General features: G+C 36.0%; 1 protein-coding gene and 1 long non-coding RNA gene across 2 annotated transcripts in view; one reads left to right on the top strand and one right to left on the bottom strand.

Annotated features, from left to right (window-relative positions):
* Positions 1 to 22,823, top strand: part of VPS13B (vacuolar protein sorting 13 homolog B) — a 996,174-nt gene that overhangs the window by 575,656 nt on the left and 397,695 nt on the right. Inside the window, exon 30 of the mRNA XM_043982862.1 lies at positions 3,896 to 4,007. Coding sequence (XP_043838797.1) covers positions 3,896 to 4,007 — 112 coding nt within the window. The remainder of the gene's footprint in view (positions 1 to 3,895; positions 4,008 to 22,823) is intronic.
* LOC122740544 lies at positions 14,612 to 22,021 on the bottom strand. Its single transcript, XR_006354753.1, has 3 exons — positions 21,905 to 22,021; positions 19,846 to 19,927; positions 14,612 to 14,724 (listed from the first exon to the last, which is right to left on the bottom strand). It is a non-coding gene; the product is annotated as an uncharacterized LOC122740544 (long non-coding RNA).

Below are 22,823 nucleotides of genomic sequence, written 5' to 3'. Positions count from 1 at the left end.
CACCTAGCATAGTCTCTAGTATACAGTAAGTGCTTAGTAAATGCTTTTTCGTTGATCAACGATATGGGACTTTTTCTTCTGTCTTTTATTCCCTTAAGGCATATACCCAATAACTGACTAAGAGGAAATGTTCATTTTAATGAGTTTTATAATATAGCTCCAAATTGTTTTGTTAAATTAAATTTTATTTTATTTTTCAAACAAAAATCTGTCTTTTCTTCATCCTACTTTCCTTTCCCTGCCCCCACAAGAAAAAACAAAACCCCCTCTACCAATACATAAAGTCAAGCAAAACCAAACTTTTCGTTTGCCATGTCCAGAACAATGTCTCAATCTGCACTCATAGTCCATTACCTCTCTCTCAGGAGGTGGGCAGCCTGTTTCATCCTGAGTCTTTAGGAACTAGGATTGGTCATTGTGTTGACCAGAGTTCCCAAGTTTACTTTTAGTTTTGTCTGTGTAGTGTATGTGTGCGTGTGTGTGTATATATGAATGAATGTTTATATGTGTGCGTGTAGTATATATTTTGTTTTGTCACCCAATATCCTCTTTCTTACCCTGCCACCCTAAACATTCTTTCCCCTCCTTCCAAATACACACCCACCTACCCACAATGAGAACACACACACACACACACACACACATATACACATCAATATGAAAATGTATGGTCAGTCAGAACAAATTTTCACATTATACATTCTGAGTCCATCACCTCTCTATCTAGAAGTAGGTAGTGTGTTTTATCATTAGTTCTCTGGAATCATGGTTGTTCATAGGCTAATGAGAGTTCAGCACAGTATTAGTTCATCACAGTTATATACCATCATTTGTTCATCCATTCCTTACTTTATGGACACCCTACCAGCTTTTCATTCTTTGCCACCTCTAAAAGAGTTATAGATATTTTTTACATTAGAGATGCAGAATTTAGGCTCCTCTTTGGTCTAGGATTTCTGCTCTGCATATTCCTCTGCAGGCTGGATTAGACATTGGAAATGAGACCCTGCTTTGAGCCTGAGATCTAAGCTATACCACTGCTGCTGCTGGCTTCTGAACTTCCTCCTTTCTCCCTCCACTGCCAAGAGCCTCCTCTATGCAAGTCCTCTTCTCAGTCTGCTATGCTCTGTGACCCTGACCTGAATAGTGGGTAACAGAGCTAACAGTTTGCACCTGTCTTTGTCTCTGTGTCTCAGGATAGAGGGTCTGGGCTTAGCATCTCCTCTTTGCCCTGGTATAAAGCCATTCCCTGGATACCTTGGTGCCACTCTAGCTTAGGTCCATTACCTTTTTATACTTGGACTAAAAATAGTTTATTATTATTGGACTCCGTACCTCAGGTCTCTTATCATTCCAACCTATCTATTCAGCTAGGAGCATCTGGGTGGTACAGTGGATAGAGCACTGGCCCTAAAGTTGGGAGGACCTACATTCAAATCTCACCTCAGATACTTACTAGCCTGGTGACCCTGGGCAAGTCACTTAACCCCAATTGCCTTAAACATCTGGACCCATCTCCAGTTGTCCTGATCTATATCTTGCCACTGGACCCAGATGGCTCTGGAGGAGAGAGTGAGGTTGGTGACTTTGCACAGCCCTCCCTCACTTCAGTCCAATTCAGTGACAGTCATGACATCACCCCAAGGTCAACAATCTATTCAGCTGCCAAAGGGAGCTTCTAGAGTGTAGATCTGATCACATTGCCCCCTACTCAATAACTCCAGTAGCTCCCTTTTATTTCCAGGGTCAGTTGTTATAAATTCTTCTGCCATTTATTGCCCTTTTCCTACCTTTCCTGGCTTTGTGTACTTTATTCCACTTCATCTTCCATCTCTATGTCTTTAAGCCAGCCACCCCACATTGAATAAATGGTCTCTCTCTTCACCTCTGCTTCTTAGTTTTCCTGGCTTCCTTTAAGACTCAGCTCAAATCCCACCTTCAGGAAGCTTTACCAAATCCTCCATACCTTCTGCACTACCACTGCCACCCCTGCCCCCACAAGGTGTTGTTACTTTCCCTTTTGAGGTTACATCTACTCCGCATATGGCTTGTATGTACCTAGTCACTGCATGTTGAACTCCTTAAGGACAAGGGCTATTTTACCATTATTTGTATCCCTAGCTTTCTTCATAGTATATAGCACATAGTAAGCATTCAATAAATGCCTTTTGATCAACTGATCCTTCATTTTTTCCTACTTGAAGAAAATTTTCTTAATAATACTTGAGAGATAGGATCCCTAGGTCTGCCATTTTATTTCCTCTTCCCTCTCTCTTCTTCCTTCCTGACCCAAAAGGATAGTTCCACCTTTTCCTTTCCCTACTCTTTTTTGATCTTTCTTCTTGTCTCTCTTTAGCAGTTTTTCTCTCCACCTCCCCCTATTCTGTTTTTTCCCTTGACTTATCCAAGCCAAACTATGCTAACTTGACTTCAGTCACAGCTGGAATTAATTGAATGATCACTGCATTCTTTGAGTACCACAGTTGGTAAATACTGGGCATGTGCTTATGTAGGCACAGTCTACTTAAGACGTTCCTCTCATCTTTTATTGTCAATTCTTTATAGCTCTATTTTTGAAGGATGGGTTTCTGATCTTAGAGATAAATTTTGCACCTTTCATATATGTTCTATATTGAATCTTAAAGGCTGAGATGTTAACAGTTTTGGTTAAATTAATGTTTTAGCAGCTACAGTAGGAAAACATGTCTTCTGTTTTTGACATTTGAAACAAACTCAAATTCAACTAAAATGAAAAGGCTCACCAAGAAACCCACACACATTCCACAGAACCTTTAGAAAAGAAAGACCTTTTGAATTATACCAGTGAATTAGAGATAATACTTCAACCTTCATATGGAAAGGACTAGTGGTTAAATTATCTCTTGTTCAGGCCCCAGTAAGCTGTTTGGTCTACTTCTTTGTGTTGTCTCCTCAGATTATTATCCTACTTTCTGACTCTATCAGGATCTGGCCTGTTAATCTAGAGTTCACTGTAGTTTACCTTAGAGTTTTTAATAGAAAAAGTTATTAATTTTTTTTCACAAAGATGTTATTAAATTTTTTCATAATTCAATGCCATAAATAATTATTAGTTATAACCATAAGTTAGAGAAATGTGCAGAAGAAGCATTTTTAAAGTGAAGAAAATAAAGGCAAGGTTCTTCTTGTCCTACCACTTAGACTGGTGCTTCTTAACCTCTTTGGAGTTGGAAATAACTTCTAAGTTTATCTCATACAGCATTTCCTCACCGTTTGTCTTATGGACCCCTTTGATAGTCTGGTGAAGTCTATGGATCCTTTTTATGAATAAAAATTTTAAATACAGAGGATTTCAAAAGAAAGGAAACCAAATTAATATCACCAAGTATCTTTCAGAGAGAACTTAAAGAATTCTTTGAAAAAATTTCTGTGGCCTGGAAACTTCCTGAGCCTCATCTGAACCGGTCAGAACCCAAGTGAGCTTTCCCTTCCTCTTTTGTGAACCCATAGCAGAAAAGCTAAAACTTAACCTTAAGCCCCAGTTATGATAGTGGTGGCTGACTTGCCCCAAAATCCACCATGTTGGACCCCATTGGCGTCCATACTAGTGGTACTGAACAGTGGTAGTAAATTTTTTTCAAGCTGTTGTAATAAAACACAAATGCTTATGAGAAGAATGAATTACACATATGTAGTTTTGGTAAAAATGGACTAAAGTACTAAATACTGCTTTGAAATTGCTAAGTGTTGCAATGGCTTATCTTCTAGGATCTGACTAGCACTGCAAAGGACTGTCCTTTGTTATGTTATTATCTCTATTTTGCATTTTTCTTTCCAAGAACACCCTTCTTTGCATGCCTTGTTGCATAAAAACAACATAATAGTAGTGACTTGACTTGTCTTTCTTTTGTTTCAGTTACTGAGGCTGCGAGAGAAGACACCTTGGTTTTGAAGATTGGCTCTGTCGCCATGGCTCCTCAGGCCGACAACCCACTTAGCAGAACTGTCCTTCGGAAGGACATTTACCAGTAAGTGGGTTCTCTTTGTGTCTAGCCCAGCCGCAATTTCATTTTGTGAAGACAGGCACTGATCTATAAAAGTTCTGCACGATGGGGCCTCTAGAGATACTTTTTGTTTAGGATCTTTTGATATTCAAAACCAGGTTTTTCTGATTTTCTTCAATTGTGGCTTTAAAAATTCATTCAGACAAATCAAGTCTTTCTGTGAAGTGTTGATGAATAACAGAATCTAAGCATCAAGTCACCATGAAACTAAAGGAGTGCAATTGAAAATGTTTTAATGCCTCTTCTTAATCTGATGAAATCTCCAGTCACATAAGAATATAAAGAATGTTCGAGGACTACCATTTCCCATTGTAGTCAAATTGTATCTAGGGGTAGGTTTTCATAATGGAAATGTAAGCAATTATTTGAAATGTAGGACTATGGATGTCATGTGGATCAAAGCTGTAAAGAAAAGCACACTTCTGAGGAGAAATTTCACAGTAAACACATTTTCTGTGAAAATGTCGTGCTCTGGAGTTTGTCACTAAGCATGTGTAAACCACAGTAAGCATCCTTGGACAGCAAAACTGGTGAACACATGTAATCAGTATGATAAAAATAATATATGATTCTTACTGAAGTTGGCACTACCCCCAGACATGAAAGTGCAGTTGCAAATAACACCAAGTGAAAAAAGTCACAGGAATACAGATGAACAAGTGTCTTCTACTTCCTGTTCGTCTGTTTCTCAGATGTGTCAGTCTCTCTTCTCTCTTTCCATTGTGTGCTCATTCTCGCTCTGTCTCTGTCTCTCTGTTTCTCTGTCTCTGTCTCTGTCTCTGTCTCTCCCTCACATAAGCAAAAGAATCAGAGGAAATGGGTTCACATCCCAGCTCTGCTGCAAACTGCTTCATGATTGTGGGGTTTGGTATCATGAATGTCAAGAGGAGAGCCAGTCTACATCTCCCATTTTGTTGTTGGGAAGAAAGCTCTGATTGGTAAAAATTCATTCCTGTATCCATCCCTGTAATTTCAGCATAGTGGTCTATGTTTTATGCTTTGGGACCCAGCAAAACCAGTCTCTCCAGTATGACATATCTTGGAAGTGCAGCTCCTACCCTCTATAAGTTTTCTATAGGATAAACATCCCAGGTCCTTCAACCAGTTTCCAGAGCCACACCTACAGGTGAGGCATGCCAGCAGATCAAGCTTCTGAATACCACATGTGGTCCTACACAAAGCTATAAAGTAAATAACTTGGTTTTCTTATGATGCTCATAAACTGTCTGTGAATGCAGCTCCAGAAAAGGAGTTCCAGAACCTATTTAAATAATGTCAGTGAGGTTGAAGTCAGAAGTGTATGTAGTCAGCCAAAGGTATAACAGTGAAGGGGGCAACCCTCCCTTGGAGAATGCCAGCTGATGTGGATATAGCACTTTTTAGAGGAGTTTGTATGGGTTGTTTTGGTTTTGGTTTGGGGGTTTTCTTATATGGATATTGTCTCATTTAGTGAGGTCTAATTAGGGCAAAGTCTTACTGATCCTCTTCTTTTCTTTTTTTTTTTTTTTTAGTGAGGCAGTAGGGGTTAAGTGACTTGCCCAGGGTCACACAGCTAGTAAGTGTTAAGTGTCTGAGGCTGGATTTGAACTCAGGTCCTCCTGACTCCAGGGCTGGTGCTCTATCCACTGTGCCACCTAGCTGCCCCTCAATCCTCTTCTATAAAATGAAGGAATTGGACTAGATAATAACTATACTCCCAGCTCTGAATCTGTGATCCTTTGGTGAGCTAACCAAGCAGCACACCTACCATCAAATAGGTAATAAGTAACAGAAAAGAAATTTGAACCTAGGTCTTAATTCATATCCAGCATTCTTATTCCTACTCTTATGATTGCCTCCTTTTGGGTTAATATTGCTCTGGTGTGATTTTGTTAAAAGACACATTGCCTTATTATCCTACCATAAATGTGGCTACTGTGCTGTTTTAGTACATTCCTTAAAAGTGAAAGCCTGTCTAAAGCAAAATCATTCACTTAAAAGTTGCAGTTTTATTTTCTCCACGATATTTTTCAGTAGAGGAAACATTCGAAGAAGCAAGCACAGCTCTCCTCTTCCACTTTGTACTATGCTGTTGTATCTTTTCTTTTCCCCCGAAATGTGTACATCTTCTTAAAGTGGATTATTTAACCATAGCTTTACTTCATACAAGCAACTCAGATTTCACCAAAGGGTAACAGCTTGAAGTCACTTGAGTTATTAGAGGAAGGTTTAAACTGACAAAGTAAGAGAACCACATATCTCAATTTCCATTCCTGGCTCCCAGCCACACACTCTATTTCCCTTTGTTTGTTAATGGAAGACAATAAAACAAGCTGGTATCTGAATCCTTTTGTCCATGATGGTTTGGAGACTAAGCTATTGCCTTTTTATTTGGGGTGCTTCTCATTCTGGCAGTTTGTCTTTAGCATTTTCTGATCTTAACAGCCACTCAAATGAAGAACACTTGTATAGCTTATTAACACATTTTTGAGCATATTTTCTCATTACATAGGGGACACTTGATATAGAACAAAACCTCCATTGTTTTTACATTGAGATCATCTGACCACAGTAAACTTCACTGAAAGAAAGTATGGTTGTTTTTCATCAAAGTAATAAAAAGCAACTCTATTTCTGAAGATTGGTCTAATTAATGTTATTGTGCCAAGTAAACATTAATAAGTACATGATATGTTTAGAAAGTTATCACAAGTTACATTAAGAACATTATCTTCTCAAAACCAAATCATTTCCAATCTGAGTGCATGGCCTTTGTTATATTCACTTTTGAATAGTAAGCAAGGCAGTGTTCTGTAGTGAATAGAAAGTGAGCTGGTCTCAAAGCCAAGAAGGCCTGAGTTCAAGTGTGACATATAGTAACTGTGTGATCCTTAACAAATCAGTGTTCTTTCCAACTCTCTTGGACGATGTTGCAGAGAGGATTCTGACTTGCATTGATAGTTTCCTTACCTAAAAATGTCTATGGAATCACAGGACCTTATACTAGTCCCATCTTTGAATAATTAAAACAGAATAGAATTTGACCAAAAATTTTATACTGAACTAAGTTCATCCTAAAATGCTGAATTTTATACTTCCTAATCCAATTTATTTCACAAATATTTGAATTTAATTGAATGTAAATCTGTGATGATTTCAAGAAGTAACATTTTAAAGGATGTTTATCTCATTAATAGGTTCCATTATAAATGAGAAATTAAATTTAATGATCTAAAACTGAAAGGCAAATAAATGTTGACTTATGCAGCTTGACTGGATATAAAGCATTCATTTCCCCCCAAATCCATAATGAGTTAAGTATTGAGAGTATAGCTACTGTATTCATGCTGTTTACTATGTAGTCAAGTGAGATTGTCCATAAAGCCTTATTCAAAGGAGGGAAGTTTGTTCATGACAGACTAAAGCACTAAATAAATAAAATAAGATAAGAATTCATTATAGAACATGGCACACTAGTGAATATCATACAATTAACTAGATAATGTAGAGGAAACAGCCAATAAGAGATTTTGCTCTGTATGTACTTTACAAAATAGAATAAGGAGGAAGAAGGGAAAGAAGGAAAGAAGGAAGGAAGGAAGGAAGGAAGGAAGGAAGGAAGGAAGGAAGGAAGGAAGGAAGGAAGGAAGGAAGGAAGGAAGGAAAGAAAAAAACCCAAACAAATTGTCCTTTCCAAGTTAGCTTGTAAAAAGGAAAGGACTAAGTTTGATTTACCTGTTTGGGGTTGATAAGTATTTTTCCCTTAAAATATAGAATTCAGTAATAGTCATTACCCCCTGAAATACTACAGAAAAATTTATTATTGAACAAAAGCTCTTTTATTGATTCCTCATTTGGTAAGTTCTGTTAACTGCACACATTAGAAAAATGGTATTATAACAAACAAGATTACTGTAAATTTTCCTTCCGTAACTCAGCTCCTTCAGTTCCAGAAGTTAAGATCATTAGGCCCTTTCCATTTCAGGGTTTGTAGATTATTGTTTAAAATGAATTGCATTGCTTATTGGAATGCAAGGGGAGAATTGAACTCATGGTTTTATAATTAAGAAAAGAGAAATGCTTTACTTTAGACAATTAATATTTTAATTGAGTTATATTGTTTTCTTTATATCTTCCTATTCCCCATAACACTGAATTATACTACAAACCTCTCTCCTACTTCGTTTATTCTAAGGAGATGATTTATTCAAAAATTGAGACTTTAACATTTAGAATATATACTATATTAGTTAATGAATAAGCTAAAGGGTTTGTTTGTTTGTTTGTTTGTTTTTTGGGTTTTTTTTGCGGGGCAATGGGGGTTAAAGCGATTTGCCCAGGGTCACACAGCTAGTACATGTCAAATGTCTGAGTCCGGATTTGAACTCAGGTACTCCTGAATCCAGGGCCAGTGCTTGATCCACTGCGCCACCTAGCCGCTCCCCGATTTTTACATTTTGAGGACAGGTGGGAACCTTATGTGAGATGGCAGTTATTTTTTTTTTCTATAGGCTTATCTTGACCTTACTACAGAAAGAAGTTTGAAAGAAACAAAACAACCAGAAAATCTTGCTGTAAATCTCTGTCTTCCAAATGTGGTTCGGAGTGTGAAATATGTTTCTAAAAATTTTCAAGTCCATATTTTATTTAGATTTTACCATTGGGCTTTGACTTGTTCATTTTAGGTAATTATGAGATCTTGTTGATCTACTTGTTATAGATCTATCAGTAAAATCTTAACTCTTTTACAGTTTAGAATATATGTACCTTCATGTAAATCCTAATAACACTTTATTTTTATTATTTTTTTAAAATACAACTTGCCTAGATAGCTAAAACTCCATTATTATAATGGTGTGGAAGGCCAGAGAATAACAGTATAGACAAGGCATGTCATGTCAAGCTTTTGCTTTGTTCAGTTGTGTAGGGGAGCATGATTGGGTTTGGGATATATATGAAATAACACTTTTTTATAATAGGGTTCTCCTGTATTTGCATGTAGCTTGTGGGATACAGTTCATGTATCTTTTCTTTGTTGTGGTCATGTTTTCTATAAAAATTCCCAGACCCCATTTTCCATTGAAATTTAACTTTGGAAATGTTTAATTGAAAGCTTCTTGTAGAGAAACAAAGACTTAACTAATCAAGCACTTTAAAGGACTAAAGAAACAAACGTTGACACTGCTGGTGAAAGAACCTGAACCAGACTAACCAAGGCATAATTGTTTATTCTCATAAGCCTTGACTCAGAGTATCTTTCCAGGCCTGCTTTAACAAAAAGCACCACTAAGCAGTACTCATTGTAAAAGCTATGCTAACTATCCAAAGTTCATACTTTTCACTTTGGCAATTTTATTATTGCAGAATTTATTTCTTTGCCCCACTTTGGCCAAGTTATTCCCTATCTCCATTCGTTTTGCTTGGTATTCCACATATTTGAATGTACAGTGAGTCAATTCACAATCCCTCAAAACTTAACTTAAAAAATAAATCCTCATTAATATATTGGTTTTGGCCTACAAGCTGGTCCATTCTGAGTTCCATCAGCAGCATTATCATGTTGTTTCAGCTGTGTTAGCCATGTAAAGGGCAGTGAATAAAAAAGAATGGAAAGCCAGCATAGAGAAGAGAAGGGAAGAACACAAGTAAAGGAAGGAGCTACAGCAGGGAAATGGCAGCTATAGAAGTAAGCTACCACAGGTGAGTGAAAATAAAGGTTAAAGGAGGAAGTAAAGGAAAGAAGCAAGGCCTTTAAAAAAAAAAAGAATGAGAGGGATGCTAGTTGGCTGTTTCTTTAGGATGTATGCATTTTTAGTTGAAAAGAAAAACAAAAATAAAGAGTTTTCCTTGCACTCTTTAGGCTGTTATATATTTTCAGCTTTGCACCATTTCTGAACTTGTAAATCTTGCCTAGCTTTCTCTTTAACCTTGTATAGGTTTTGTAACTATTGTGATTTTTGCTAATATGAATAAGAAGACCTTAATTATTCAAGTATAAAGGAAACATTCTCTGGAAATGAAGAGTGCCTTCAGTTCCCCACCACCTCAACCGTAGTGCAGTGTTCATTGTCACTGACAATTGTTTGGTACCTACACATACGGATCAAGATAGTGGGTTACCATTTCCACCCTGTAGTTTCCATCAGATAAGTAGTACCTGAATTGGATAGATGAAATTAGTCATTTCAATGAGTCTTTATATTGTACATCACCCTGGAATCATGGAATTGTAGAGTTGCAAAAAAGGCTTAGAAGTTGCTTGGTCCAAACCATACTTGAACAGAAACAGCCCTAATTGAAAATCTCTGACAATTAATCAATTCATTTTCCACTTGAATACTTCCAGTGATGAGGAACCCACTACTTCCTAAGGAAACCCATTCCACTTCTGGATATTTATACATCTTAAGAAGTTTTTCATTTTATTTTCCTTGTATTCTGTTTCTCTTAAATCTGGTGTTAGGTATACAAATGAGATAATAATTTAAGTAAAAAGCTTAGCACAGTGCTGGACATGCAGTATGTGCTAGATAAGCATTAACTATAATAACAATGATGATAATAGTAATTATTATTAGCGTATTATTACTGTCAGAATATTTAATTTTAGACTTGAAGGAGACCTTTAAATGTCTTCTAATCCGCTTCTGTCACTTTACAAAGGAGAAAAATCAGGCCCCAACAAGTATAATGAGACTTGCCTGAGAACATAAGCTATGAGTAGAATACAGATTTTATTCCAAGGCCAGAGCCATTGTGCCTGCACCACATTGATGTCCCCAATTTTTTACTTATGTTTTAATCTTGCCTGTGTTCCATTGGTGAAGTTCTAATAAATTGTGTATAATCTTAATAATCACCATCATCATCTAAACAAACATTTTATTCAGTGTTTACTGTGTACAAAGCATTGTGTTTGCCTTGTGTTTGATACTAAAGGGAGAAGAGAGAAGAAAAAAAGTACAGTGCTTGCTCTCCTTTCCCCATTGCCCACCAATGAGCTTATCACATAGAACAAAATTAGAGCTTTCCAAAGTGTGTTGGGCTAGCAGGGGGTTCCCCTTCACTGGATATCTTCAAGAAAAGACTGGGCAATGGCTCATCAGGAATGTTATAGAGAGAATTGTTACTCTGGTAGGGCTGGACTAGATCGCCTCTGTGGTTTTCTTCTGGGGTTCAGGTAGGGTGGTCAGGGAAGGTTTGGCTGGGGAGTCCTAACTCATGTGTGATAACCTTTGGAAGATGGGTAAGATTTAGATTCTTAGAAGAATGGGAAGGGCATTTATAGCTTGAGAAATAGGGTGAACTCGGGAATGGAAGCAGAAAAGCATAAAGTGTGTTGGAGTGACAATCAGTTGACTAGTCTTTTTTTTTTTTCCTATTTTTATTTTAGACTTTTATTTTCCAAATTACATGTAAAAGCAAATTTTGACATCATTTTTTTTTTTTAAACTGTGTTCTGGGGCAGCTAAGTGGCGCAATGGATAGAGCACCCGCCCTGGAGTCAGGAGTACCTGAGTTCAAATCTGGCCTCAGACACTTAACACTTACTAGCTGTGTGACCCTGGGCAAGTCACTTAACCCCAATTGCCTCACTAAAAAAACAAAAACAAAAAAACCCAAAAACTTTGTCTTCCAACTTATCTTCCTCCCTCCCACTTCTTAAGACTAGTCTATCTGAAAACAAACTAGTCTTAAGAAGTACCGTTCTTCAAGAAAACATGAGGGAAAACCTTTTCAAAGTCTTCCAATTGTTATTTGATTATCTTTTAAAAATCAGAATGTAAAACAAGCAGGTTATTAAAATTGAATTTTTTGGGTGTCAATAGTGGGCCCTCAATAACAATTTTACTATGAAGAGAAATTTATTCTCCCTACCTCCCCATTTTCCTTTCTTTTTGTCCTTTTAGTGCTTTTTTATCCTTTTCCTCATCCTTTTCTTTCTCTGTTCTTTTTCATCTCACTTCTCCTCCCCTTCTCCTTTTTTTTCTTTGTTTCCTTCTCTTCCCATCTGCTTGCATCTCTACTTCATTTCTTTTCCTCATGCTTCCCTTTCATTTGAAATTTACTCCTTTTTTCATTCATTTTACTTTATTATTTTCTTTCATTGTTCTTTTCTATCATTTTCTCCATCAACCCCTGTAGGTAAGCAGTCTTTTTTTTTTTTCAGGGCAATTGGGGTTAAGTGACTTGCCCAGGGTCACACAGCCAGTAAGTGTTAAGTGTCTGAGGCCGGATTTGAATTCAGGTACTCCTGAATCCAGGGCTAGTGCTTTATCCACTGAGCCACCTAGCTGCCCCAGTAAGCAGTCTTAATACTTAAGTTTTTCTTGTTATAAAATTTTCAGAAAATTAAATATATTTTACTGTTATATAGAGAATTTCATGGATATAAGAAAATTATTTTCAAAATAAGTAAAATAAAAATATTCAAAACATAGAGAAAACAATATCAAATAACTAATATTTATTTGGCACTTACCACATACAAAAATCTGTTTTCAAAGAATTGGAGAACTGCAGTTCATATGCCTCAATACTTGGTCAGTAAGAATTATTCAAGTCCACTGTTAAATATAGATGACAGGTACTATCAGAAGTTCTGAAGTTGAGGAGTAAGGACTTGAGCCTATATAGCTTTAAGAGAAGAATACGTGTCACATGGCTACACTTGAGTACCCCAGGGATCTGTAATTGGTCTAGTAACTATTTAACATTTTTATCAATAACATTAATAAGGCCAGAGATGGCATGCTCATTACATTTTCAGATAAGAAGGCTTGGAGAGATAGTTAATACCAGATGTCAAAATTAAGATCTCTAGAGACCTTGATAGGCTTTAAAATGAACCTAATAAGATTAAATTAAATAGGAATGAATGTAAAATATCTTAGGGATTCAGAAAATCTACTTCACAATCAGGAAGACATGGTAAGATAGCACGTGGTCTGGAAACAAAAAGATCTAGTTTTGAGTTGACTAGAAGTGTGATATGACAGCAAGAAAAGCTAATATTATTTTAGGCTGAATTAAGAGAGGGATAGCTTCCAGAAATAAAGAGGTGATAGTCTCACTGTACTCTATCCTCCCCTCTCCCCCATGAGACATTCTCTGAAATTTTGTTTTGAGTTTTTAGCTTTAGTATGACATTTTTAAAAAACTTTTTTGTAGGGGGGGGGGTGAGGCAATTGGGGTTAAGTGACTTGCCCAGGGTCACACAGCTAGTAAGTGTTAAGTGTCTGAGGCTGGATTTGAACTCAGGTCCTACTGACTCCAGGGCCGGTGCTCTATCCACTGCGCCACCTAGCTGCCCCTTTAGCATGCCTTTTTTTTTTTTTTTTGAGGCAATTGGGGTTAAGTGACTTGCCCAGGGTTACAGAGCTAGTAAGTGTCAAGTGTCTGAGGCTGGATTTGAACTCAGGTACTCCTGACTCCAGGGCCAGTGCTCTATCCACTGTGCCACCTAGTGGCCCCTTTTAGCATGACATTTTGAAGATTAAGAGACCAGGATGATGAAGGACCTTGAATCTTTTCATATGAGGATCATTTAAAAGAGGTGTTTAATTTGATTAAAATAGATGTGATAAATGTGTTCAAGTGTTTGAAGGATTTGTAGAAGGATTAGACTCTATTTGCCCACATATTATAGAACCAAAGAAATGGCAGGGTGGGAGGAGGGGAGAGCTGAAAAGAGGACATTTTTAAGTTTATACAAGGGAGGAAAACTTCTTAACAATTAGAGCTGATTCTAAGGGGATGGCCTACCTTGAAAGGTGGTAGGTATCCATCACTGGAGGTCTTAAAGCAGGTCTCTATGACCACTTGACATTCCTTTCAGGTGGATTAGAAGGTCTTCCAACTGTGTCAGTCTGTTATTCTCAGATTTTGTTTATTCATAAATATATCTAAATAAGAACTACACAAGGCATCAACTGGAAGGGAATCAGACCAATCTCTCCTTTACAAACCTAACAACTAATGCAACCAATTACTGAGCCGTCAAAATTTGCTCCACCATAGATACAGAAGTCCTTGTCCTTCGTAGAATTCTGGATAGTATTTTAGAACCAAATTTTGTCTAGTTTATTTTATATCGAAATCATCAAAATAGCAAAAAAAAAATTGACCTTTAAATATGCTGAAAAAAATTAAAATATCTTTCTGTAATTTATTGGCTTCCAGCAGGGACCTTAAGTAATAAGCTCATCACCAATAGGGAATAGAAACTGAACATTGAAGCCAAAAATCAATGAAAATTCAATATAGGCTTTGATTATTTTGGTGTGGGTCTGGGATATCATTGATTTTGGGAGAAAGTTTCTTGTACCATTGCAGGTGAGCATGTGTCAATGGCAGAATTCATATCCACAGCTCTCCTACTTCCAAGACCAGCTTTCCATTCCCTATACCACAATTGGTATAGCATTTAGTTGTATTAGCTCTTTTAGTGTGAAGTGTCTTGCATAAAGTAGACAACTAATACTTTATTGAATTGAATTGTTATTACTTCTTTAAAACACCACTTTTATTATGTCATTTTTTTTGCTCAGAAGTCCTTGATGATGCTCCATGACTGACAAGATAAAGTACAAACTCCTTACTTAGTCTGTCTTCCAGGATGCTGTTCACAGTCTGGTCTGAATCCACTCTCTGCCTGTGTGATCTTAAAGAAGTCACTTGCTTTCTTTGGTTAGCTTATCACCTGCCAAATGAAAACGTTAAACTAGATTATCTCTGAGGCCCCTTCTAATAGTCCCCTTGTGATCCTAGGATCTAGGCTCCTCCTCCTCGTCATGAACCTTTTGCTTCAGCTCAGTGTGTTGAGTAACTGTAACCATAACTTTAATTGAATTTTCTCTGTTCTAGCATATACTAGGTACTTAATAAATGCTTGTTGGCTTTTTTTGACATTTTTCTCATGCTATTCCTTTACCACATTGTAGCACTATGCCTGGCACAAAGTAAGTGTTTAATAAATGACCATTAATTGATTTCTCAATGCCTTCAACTCCATCCTCTCCCCCATTTTGCTAACCAACATTCTGCCCATCTTTTGGACCTCGTTAAAATCTTACTTACTTCTGGGGGCAGCTAGATGGCACAGTGGATAAAGCATCGGCCCTGGATTCAGGAGTACCTGAGTTCAAATCCAGCCTCAGACACTTAACACTTACTAGCTATGTGACCCTGGGCAAGTCACTTAACCCCAATTGCCTCAAACCCCCCCCCCAAAATCTTTCTTCCGTTTTGTGTCTCCTCTCCATGACCTCTTAATACCACCACCACTACCCTCCCTCCAACAAAGTAAAATGTCAGTTCTTCAGCACCAGACCTGAAACGTAATAGATGTTTAATAAAATGTTGAATAGAAATGAATGAAAAGAATTAACTCTAAATTTTACTACTCTTTACATAACTTGTATGTACCGAGTTACTTCTATGTTTTCTCCCCCCATTGGTATGTGAGCTTCTTGAGACCATGGACCAGGCTTGGCCTTTCTTTGTAACTCTAGTAGCACTTAGCACAGTGCCTGGCACATAGCAGGCACTTAACCAATATTGGTGACCTGATGGTGTGCATCTATGTCTTCACATTCTTCTAAAGGGACATTATTTTTCCTTTCTCTGTTTTTGCCAAATCTACTAACCATCACAATTCTCCTAAAAAGTATGAAAGGAACAAAGTGATGCTTTTAAATACCATCTTTATTTTATTATATTTCCATCGTTATGAAAGTAAACTAAAATATCAAAATATTTCTCTTCAAGCTCAGTAGAGGAGAACATTGATTAAAAAACACATCTAAAGCTGTCATCAGTTTACTTATATGTGATGACATTTTGCATATTGAAAATTGCAGTTATTAAAATCATATAGTAAGGTTGTGACAGTTATGTTAAAGTAGGGAGGACACATATAGAAGTGATTTACACATGCCTATTTCAAGCTGTCTGGGGATTCTGGCTTGTGGAGCTTGATGGCTAATAGTACATGTACCATACAGTACTCTGGACTCACAACAGAATTTTAAGGGCTTCTATTCCAAGACAGTTTAGATGCCCAGTGGGCTCAGTGTAGGGTGCTGCTCAGTGGTTAGATCAGTTGAGGGAGAGTGCTGGTTTAGGTTTTTAAGAAATTACCAATCTAGGGTGAGTTTAAATGCCTAAAAAAAGGAAATAATTTACTTCTTCCTCAACAGTAGGATCATATTAATGTCTGGTTACAATTGTTATACTGATACAAATATACAGAATTAGTATGAAAAATTGATTGAAAGCATGGGGATTTTTGGATACTTTGTATGTAGCTTTTCATGATTGTTTATAGGTATTCATGATGTGAATTTTTTTTTCTTTACTTGGGTAAAAATATGGATATCAATAAGTAAACCCTCCTTTTCTCATTAATTCTGTGCAAGTTAGCTCTAATTAAACTTTATATCTGAAAGTAAGGTATTGTATTACTAGATATACAGAATTGCAATTGGCTCAAGAATGGATTGAAACTTTGCCACCTGACTTCATTGCCATGGCAATTTCTCTAAAAATAATTCACAAAAGCTACTATTACACATTTTTACAAACTGAACATTTAATACAAAATATAATTTACTTCATGCCTTGTCTCCTCAAATGTTTTAATTAATTAAAAGAATTTTCAAATAATATTCCAGACATCTTTTTTCTTTTGTAAAATTTTAAATTAGTAAGTCTCTTAACTTGAATATAATGTGAGTCTTGTGCATCTGTTACTGAAAGAAGAACTAGAGCCTTCTTGTAATGGGACATTTGTGAACTTCTGTATACAGCTTGTGGTTCATTCCATAAATATTTGTGGGTCCTCTGATGTCCCTTCTGGGATTTTATCTGTGACCAATTTATACCATAGCTCTTGAAAGACTTTGTCAATTGTTGAATATTTCAACCATTTCTTTTCTTCAGACATTTTCTAAATCTTTTTTTAGTTCAGTCATTCAATTTATTGCAAATCACAGTGTTTTAAAGGGCTCACCAGCTAATAGCTTGAGAAAGTTTTAGTTTTAGGTTTTATTTCTTTTCTTGAGACAAGTTTGAACAATATTATGGAGAAAACGAATGACAGTGTTAGTGAGCTGTCTTTAAGACAACCTGAGCATATATATTTTGTAGGACACTAATAACAGGTATAGGCCCCTGATAATTTATTTCCCGATTTAAAATTAGGAAGGTAGAAACTAATTGAATTTTTTCTTCTGCTAGAGTAACTATGAGTGGGATTTTTCTAGGAACATGTAAAATGTGTTTTCTAACTGTTGGCACCCCCTTCCCGTGTAAAGATTTTTGAATGGCTGTTGTTTTCCATCTCCCAGTGTTTCTCTGTAGTCCTGTTATCAACACAAAGCATGGGTAGCAACAGAAGTAGTCACACATCTTTCTGCAGAGTAAACTGATGAGGAAGTCTAATTTACCTTACAGAAATTCATTTTAAAACCAACTCCTCATGAATATTTAGTTCCTGAAAATGAGACACAGGTGTGAAAACCTTTTGAAAACTGTAACTGTACAAATATAAGTTATGGTTCTGATATTTCTGTAAAGCCAAGTCCTAATTATGACACATTAGCATTTGGGGGTGGGGACTCAGGGTAATGAGGGTTAAGTGACTTGCCCAGGATCATACAGCTAGTAAGTGTCAAGTGTCTGAGGCCGGATTGCAATATTCCAGTATCATGGCCAAGGTTCTAACACTAAATATATAATTCTAGGTAGAATTTTAGGGGAGCACTTTGGCTGATTTTCTGGCACTACTGAACTAGAAGGCAAAATTCTTGTATAAATCACAACCCTAAGAACTGTGAATTCTTCTGAGTTCTGTATTGACTGTTCATTAATCATTTACTGAATTCCTACTATTACCAGGCACTGTGCTAGACACTACGTATACAGAGACAAAAATGAAATAGTTCCTGCCTTCAGAAGCTTACATTCAGTTAGGGATCACAACATATATATATATATATATATATATATATATATATCCATACACCATATCCATACAGATATACATATGCATACACATTCAATACACATATTCATACAAGTAAGCATATGGATACATATTACCCCAATGTATACACATGTACAAATTATGTTTATATTTGTAAACTTTATACACTTAACACAAAGTATATACTAGTATCTCATAAAATCCTTTTGATTGATAATGTGGTAACCTTTTGTAGTACAAATACTCCCAACATAAGTAAAATGTAATAAAAATTAAACAAAACCTTTATATTTGTGTAAACAATAAAATGTATAGAAGATTCATTCTTATCAAGTTTTTCCTATAAGTACATAAATCATAGGTTTTATTCCCAGTGTATTTAAAACTTCAGGTCTTGTGCTGTCTCCTGAATGTACTTTGTAGTTTTTCCTGTGGTTAAGCATATGTATTTTAATGCTAAACCACAGTTAGATGGAAAGATGGGATGTATATGGTTCCCAAAAGTAGTGTGAAAATTAAATTATCAGACTTTAGGAAAATTGTTTATACTTCTTCCTCCCTTCCCCGCCCCCTTAATCTTGGATTCTACCCTGAATTTTCCTTTCATATGAAAAATGGAGAACACTAATGTATCTTTAAATAACTGTCATTTTGGTGTTTGGCAGGACATGTTTAGTGTCTGGGGATGTTGTGGTCCTAATCCTGTAATGTGTAGTGTTCGGTTGTAAATAACCTCTTTTTAGCAAGTTGAGAGATATCAGGTCCATTTGTTATTTAGAGTAACTTGCCTAAAAGCTCCATTTGAAAACACCATTGGCAGAATGAGTCCCTGTCATGTTCTTCAGCTGATCTAGTGTGAAGGCTTTGGGTTTAAATTTGGCACTCACAGAGTTATGGTGTATTCTGTGGCTTCCTGTGGCAGGATGTAGGTTTCTAAGAATATGTTTCTACTTGCTGCCAAAAGCTACCTCAATAACAGTGCTGAAAATGACTCTTAAGTCCTACTGGCATGGATTTCGGAATGTTTTATCAACTATATTTAACCCTTTTTAATGATGCTTTTGTTATTTTCCTCTAGAAACTCAGAATACTTTAGAAATATTTCATATGAATCAAGTTGTGTCAACATGCCATAATGCTATTAATAAATTCCAGAAAAAAATATTTTATACATCTTTAAGATGTTGTGTCACTACATGTTATTTATTGTGTGATTGTCAATATGAGAGTTGATGATATTGAGTTATTGTTGTACATAACAGTAAAAATGTAATCATAGGTGATTATTATTATTATTATCTTTGTTACTTAATCTCATCATTTCATGAGGAAAATAACAGGATGATAGGAAGAGTAGAGTAGCATCAAATGTCCTCTCAGGAACTTGTATATGAAACTAAGCTAAGAGCCTAGCAGACATCCAAGTTGTGCCAGAAATACCAGCCCATTTGAAGAGCTAAAATCATAGGACTTTTTACAGAGAAAAGCCTGAGATACAGGAAAAAGCAGGAGTTTCTGTTGTCATCAGCAACAATGACTCGTCATTAAAACTGAACTTATAAAATCACAAAAATGTGGTCAAAGAATGTGTTCTCTTTAACTAATAACACTTTTCCAAAGAAATAATTAAGCTAATTATTAACTTAAAATTTCATAACTACATATCTTTATCACTTATTAGAAATACATTGATTAAAGCATTTTAAGTACATTGAATAAAAACAAATCCCCCCTCCCATTTATATGACTTTACAACATATATTTGTATATGACAGTACACGATGAATACAGAGGAAAGTTATGAAATAGGTTTTATTGGGCTGTCCACATACTGACCTTGTCATTCCACAGTTTCTCATTAAGAAATGTGAAGTATCTAGAAAATTCTTTTCACATATTCTGCACACCACTTCTCTTTCTAAAAACAACAAAAGAAAAATATTTATGATGTCATTGAATATCTTATAAAAAATTAATAAAATATTCATTTAATGTAATGGTACAAGTTTAAATCCAGATTCCTCAAGCTAAAATTTGAAAGCAACCGCTTTATTCTTTGTTACCTAGAACCCTTTCTGAATTTTACTTCTCTCACTTAAAATAAAGAATATTCTTAAGATCAATTGATAAAGCATCACCTCATAGATATGAAGCTATAAGGGATCTCAAAGATCATATATTTCATCCCTCTCTTTTTCTAGATAATGAAGTTGAGGCTAAGGGGGTTTAATGATTTGCTTATGATCTCATAGCTTCCCATTGCCTGCAGTGTTATCAGAACCCATTTCTTTCTAACTTTGTGTTTCATACAGTAGCCACTAAGGAACACTACCTTATAAATATATGCCCAATACCTGAAAAAAAAACCTCATCATATTCATGGAAAACTTATTCTAGCATATTAAATTCATGTTATCCAGTTGACAATGTATTAATAAAAAGCAATTCTTAAATACATTGCTAAACTCTAAAATATTTCTCTTGGTGACATTTCTTGACAGGCTCCAGGATTTCTAAGTGTCTTTCCTTTTATCAGGCTGTCTTTCTTCTCACCTGTAAAGTTGGTCAATCTGGTGCTTATGCCAAAGCTTACAATTTAAGAAGTATGTATTTTAGGGCAATATCAAAGTTTCTTTTAAAAACAAACAAACAAACAAAATTACTTTGATGATTTGAATGACTTTTTAAAAGTCCTTTGATGTAGTATTTTCAATGCAAAATTCTAAATGTATTTATTCAGGACAAAATAATCTAAGCTCTCTGTAACAGAAGATTTGTTTTATAAATTTTTAAGATGCTCATTGATAAACAGATCCAGAATATAATGTAGAATTCCTCATTACATCATGAGCCTTTGGTGAAGTTTATGCCAGGTTTAGTTATCATTTAACAGATATGTGAAACTGTGTTGTTATGGATGTCTCCGTGTGACAGTGTAGCTATGGATGAGGTAGATGTGATCGATAAAGAAAGTGTCCACGATGATGCATTGTCCGGAGTCATTACTCCTTAACAGTATTGACTGGTGTCCAGGTATGGGTTTGATAAACTGACACAACAGTGAAAAGAACCCCTGTCCCATGTCAGCTTATCAAACACACTCTGGACAGTTTATCCTTTTCACTGAATCCTTCCCTACTAGTGAAGTCTAAAGTGCTTCTCAGTCGTCTTGAGGCTGCTGAGTTCAGTGAAACGCAACCTCAGCATTTCCAGGTGATTTTAAAGAACACCTGATAAGACTGAGGTATTGTACCACAGAACTGTGTGCATCTTCCAATAACTAGAGAAAAATAGGAAAACCCCAAACAATTACAGAGGAAACATTGTCAGTTTGGTAGCTAGATATCTTGGAAAGTAAACATTTCATGTTATGCCCTAACACTAAATTGACAATTTAGCTAAATCATGCTAAACTGTTTCTACTGTACACCAAAATAAAGGCACGAGTACCTGGTGTGTCTTTTGATCTTTTCTTCATAGTTCATTTCATCCCTCAGATGACCAGTCTCTAACTAACATTCATTCTGAGCTTGTCCCCCAAACCAATTCAATCAACTTCATTTAAATATTTATCCCATAAATTTTTCTCATCAGAAATATCAACCAGCCTTACTTCAATTCATGCAGATATATCTTTTGTGTATTGATTCTAGCAATTATAACAAATGTAGTTTAAGCAAAATGATAACATGATTAGACTCTTTGGACCCATTAGCCCTAAGTATTTTCCTTGTACTTTTTGTTCAATTTACTTATGTTTCTTTGTTAATAAATAAAATATTTAAATCAATCCACAAAAGCCGGTAAATCTGCTGTATGTGCTATTATATACCACTTGACAGTGGATGTTTTCTCAGTATGCGCTATTAAATAATGTCAGCAAAAATTACATTACCTTATCACTGGAGAACCATTTCTGTGTTGAGAATAAGGACTTAGTAAATTAGTGCCTCGTAGAAGTAGTTCAGCTTAATTTGGTAAAATTTCTGTATGCAAGAGCTTTTTGAGCAAGGGACCACTTTTAAATGTGTCTGGTCACCTCACAGGATATGTAGAGCATTTCCTGCCAGTAGGATTAGAGGAAGGAAGCACACGGCCAGAATGTTTGATGTGTGATGTACTGTAATTCCTTTCATGTGTTCAGTGGCTTTTATATGGTGATCAGTATATTGCTACCAATTGTGACCATAGTGTGGTCCAGTTCATTCAGACTGACCTTCCATAATGTAGTGCCATTTAACCAGACCTAGCAGCACTAATTAGAGATAAAACTCCCTTTGAAATCCCCCCTCTTTCACATTTCTTTTTAGTAATGAAAATAATAAACTAATAATCTTGATAACATTGGTGCCTATGGAAGTTCTCAGATTTGAGAAGCTGCTTGTGTCTGCACTAATATGAGCACATGGAATTTTTCTCTCATTTCATGTTGCACACCTCATTTCTGGAAATATTATCTCCTGCCCGCAGGCCCCAGTGGTAATTTAAAGGTTGAGAAGAAAGACTAGCTCTGAAATATAGTTATTCCTGGATGTGAGAGTTTGGCAGGAAATGTGTTATTGATGAAACGAACCCATGTCAGCAATAGTAGGTAAAAATAATACCTTAACTTTAATAGAACAAAATGTGAACTTTGGATAAGTGCCTCAGTAATTTTTCTGTTATCACAGTTTGTAGGAAGGTGGGAAATAATAAACTGGCTGGGATTTAGAAAGTTTTTTCCAAGTGTAAAACTTTAATTTTAGAAAAAATTGTGCTATTATAACAATCATATGCTTCTGTTACATGACATTTTCCTTTTTTGCTTCCTTTAA

Source organism: Dromiciops gliroides, chromosome 1, assembly GCF_019393635.1.
Source record: "Dromiciops gliroides isolate mDroGli1 chromosome 1, mDroGli1.pri, whole genome shotgun sequence".
Taxonomy (NCBI): Eukaryota; Metazoa; Chordata; class Mammalia; order Microbiotheria; family Microbiotheriidae; genus Dromiciops; species Dromiciops gliroides.
Note: the sequence above shows the minus strand (reverse complement) of the source record. Positions and strands in the feature narration are given on the sequence as shown.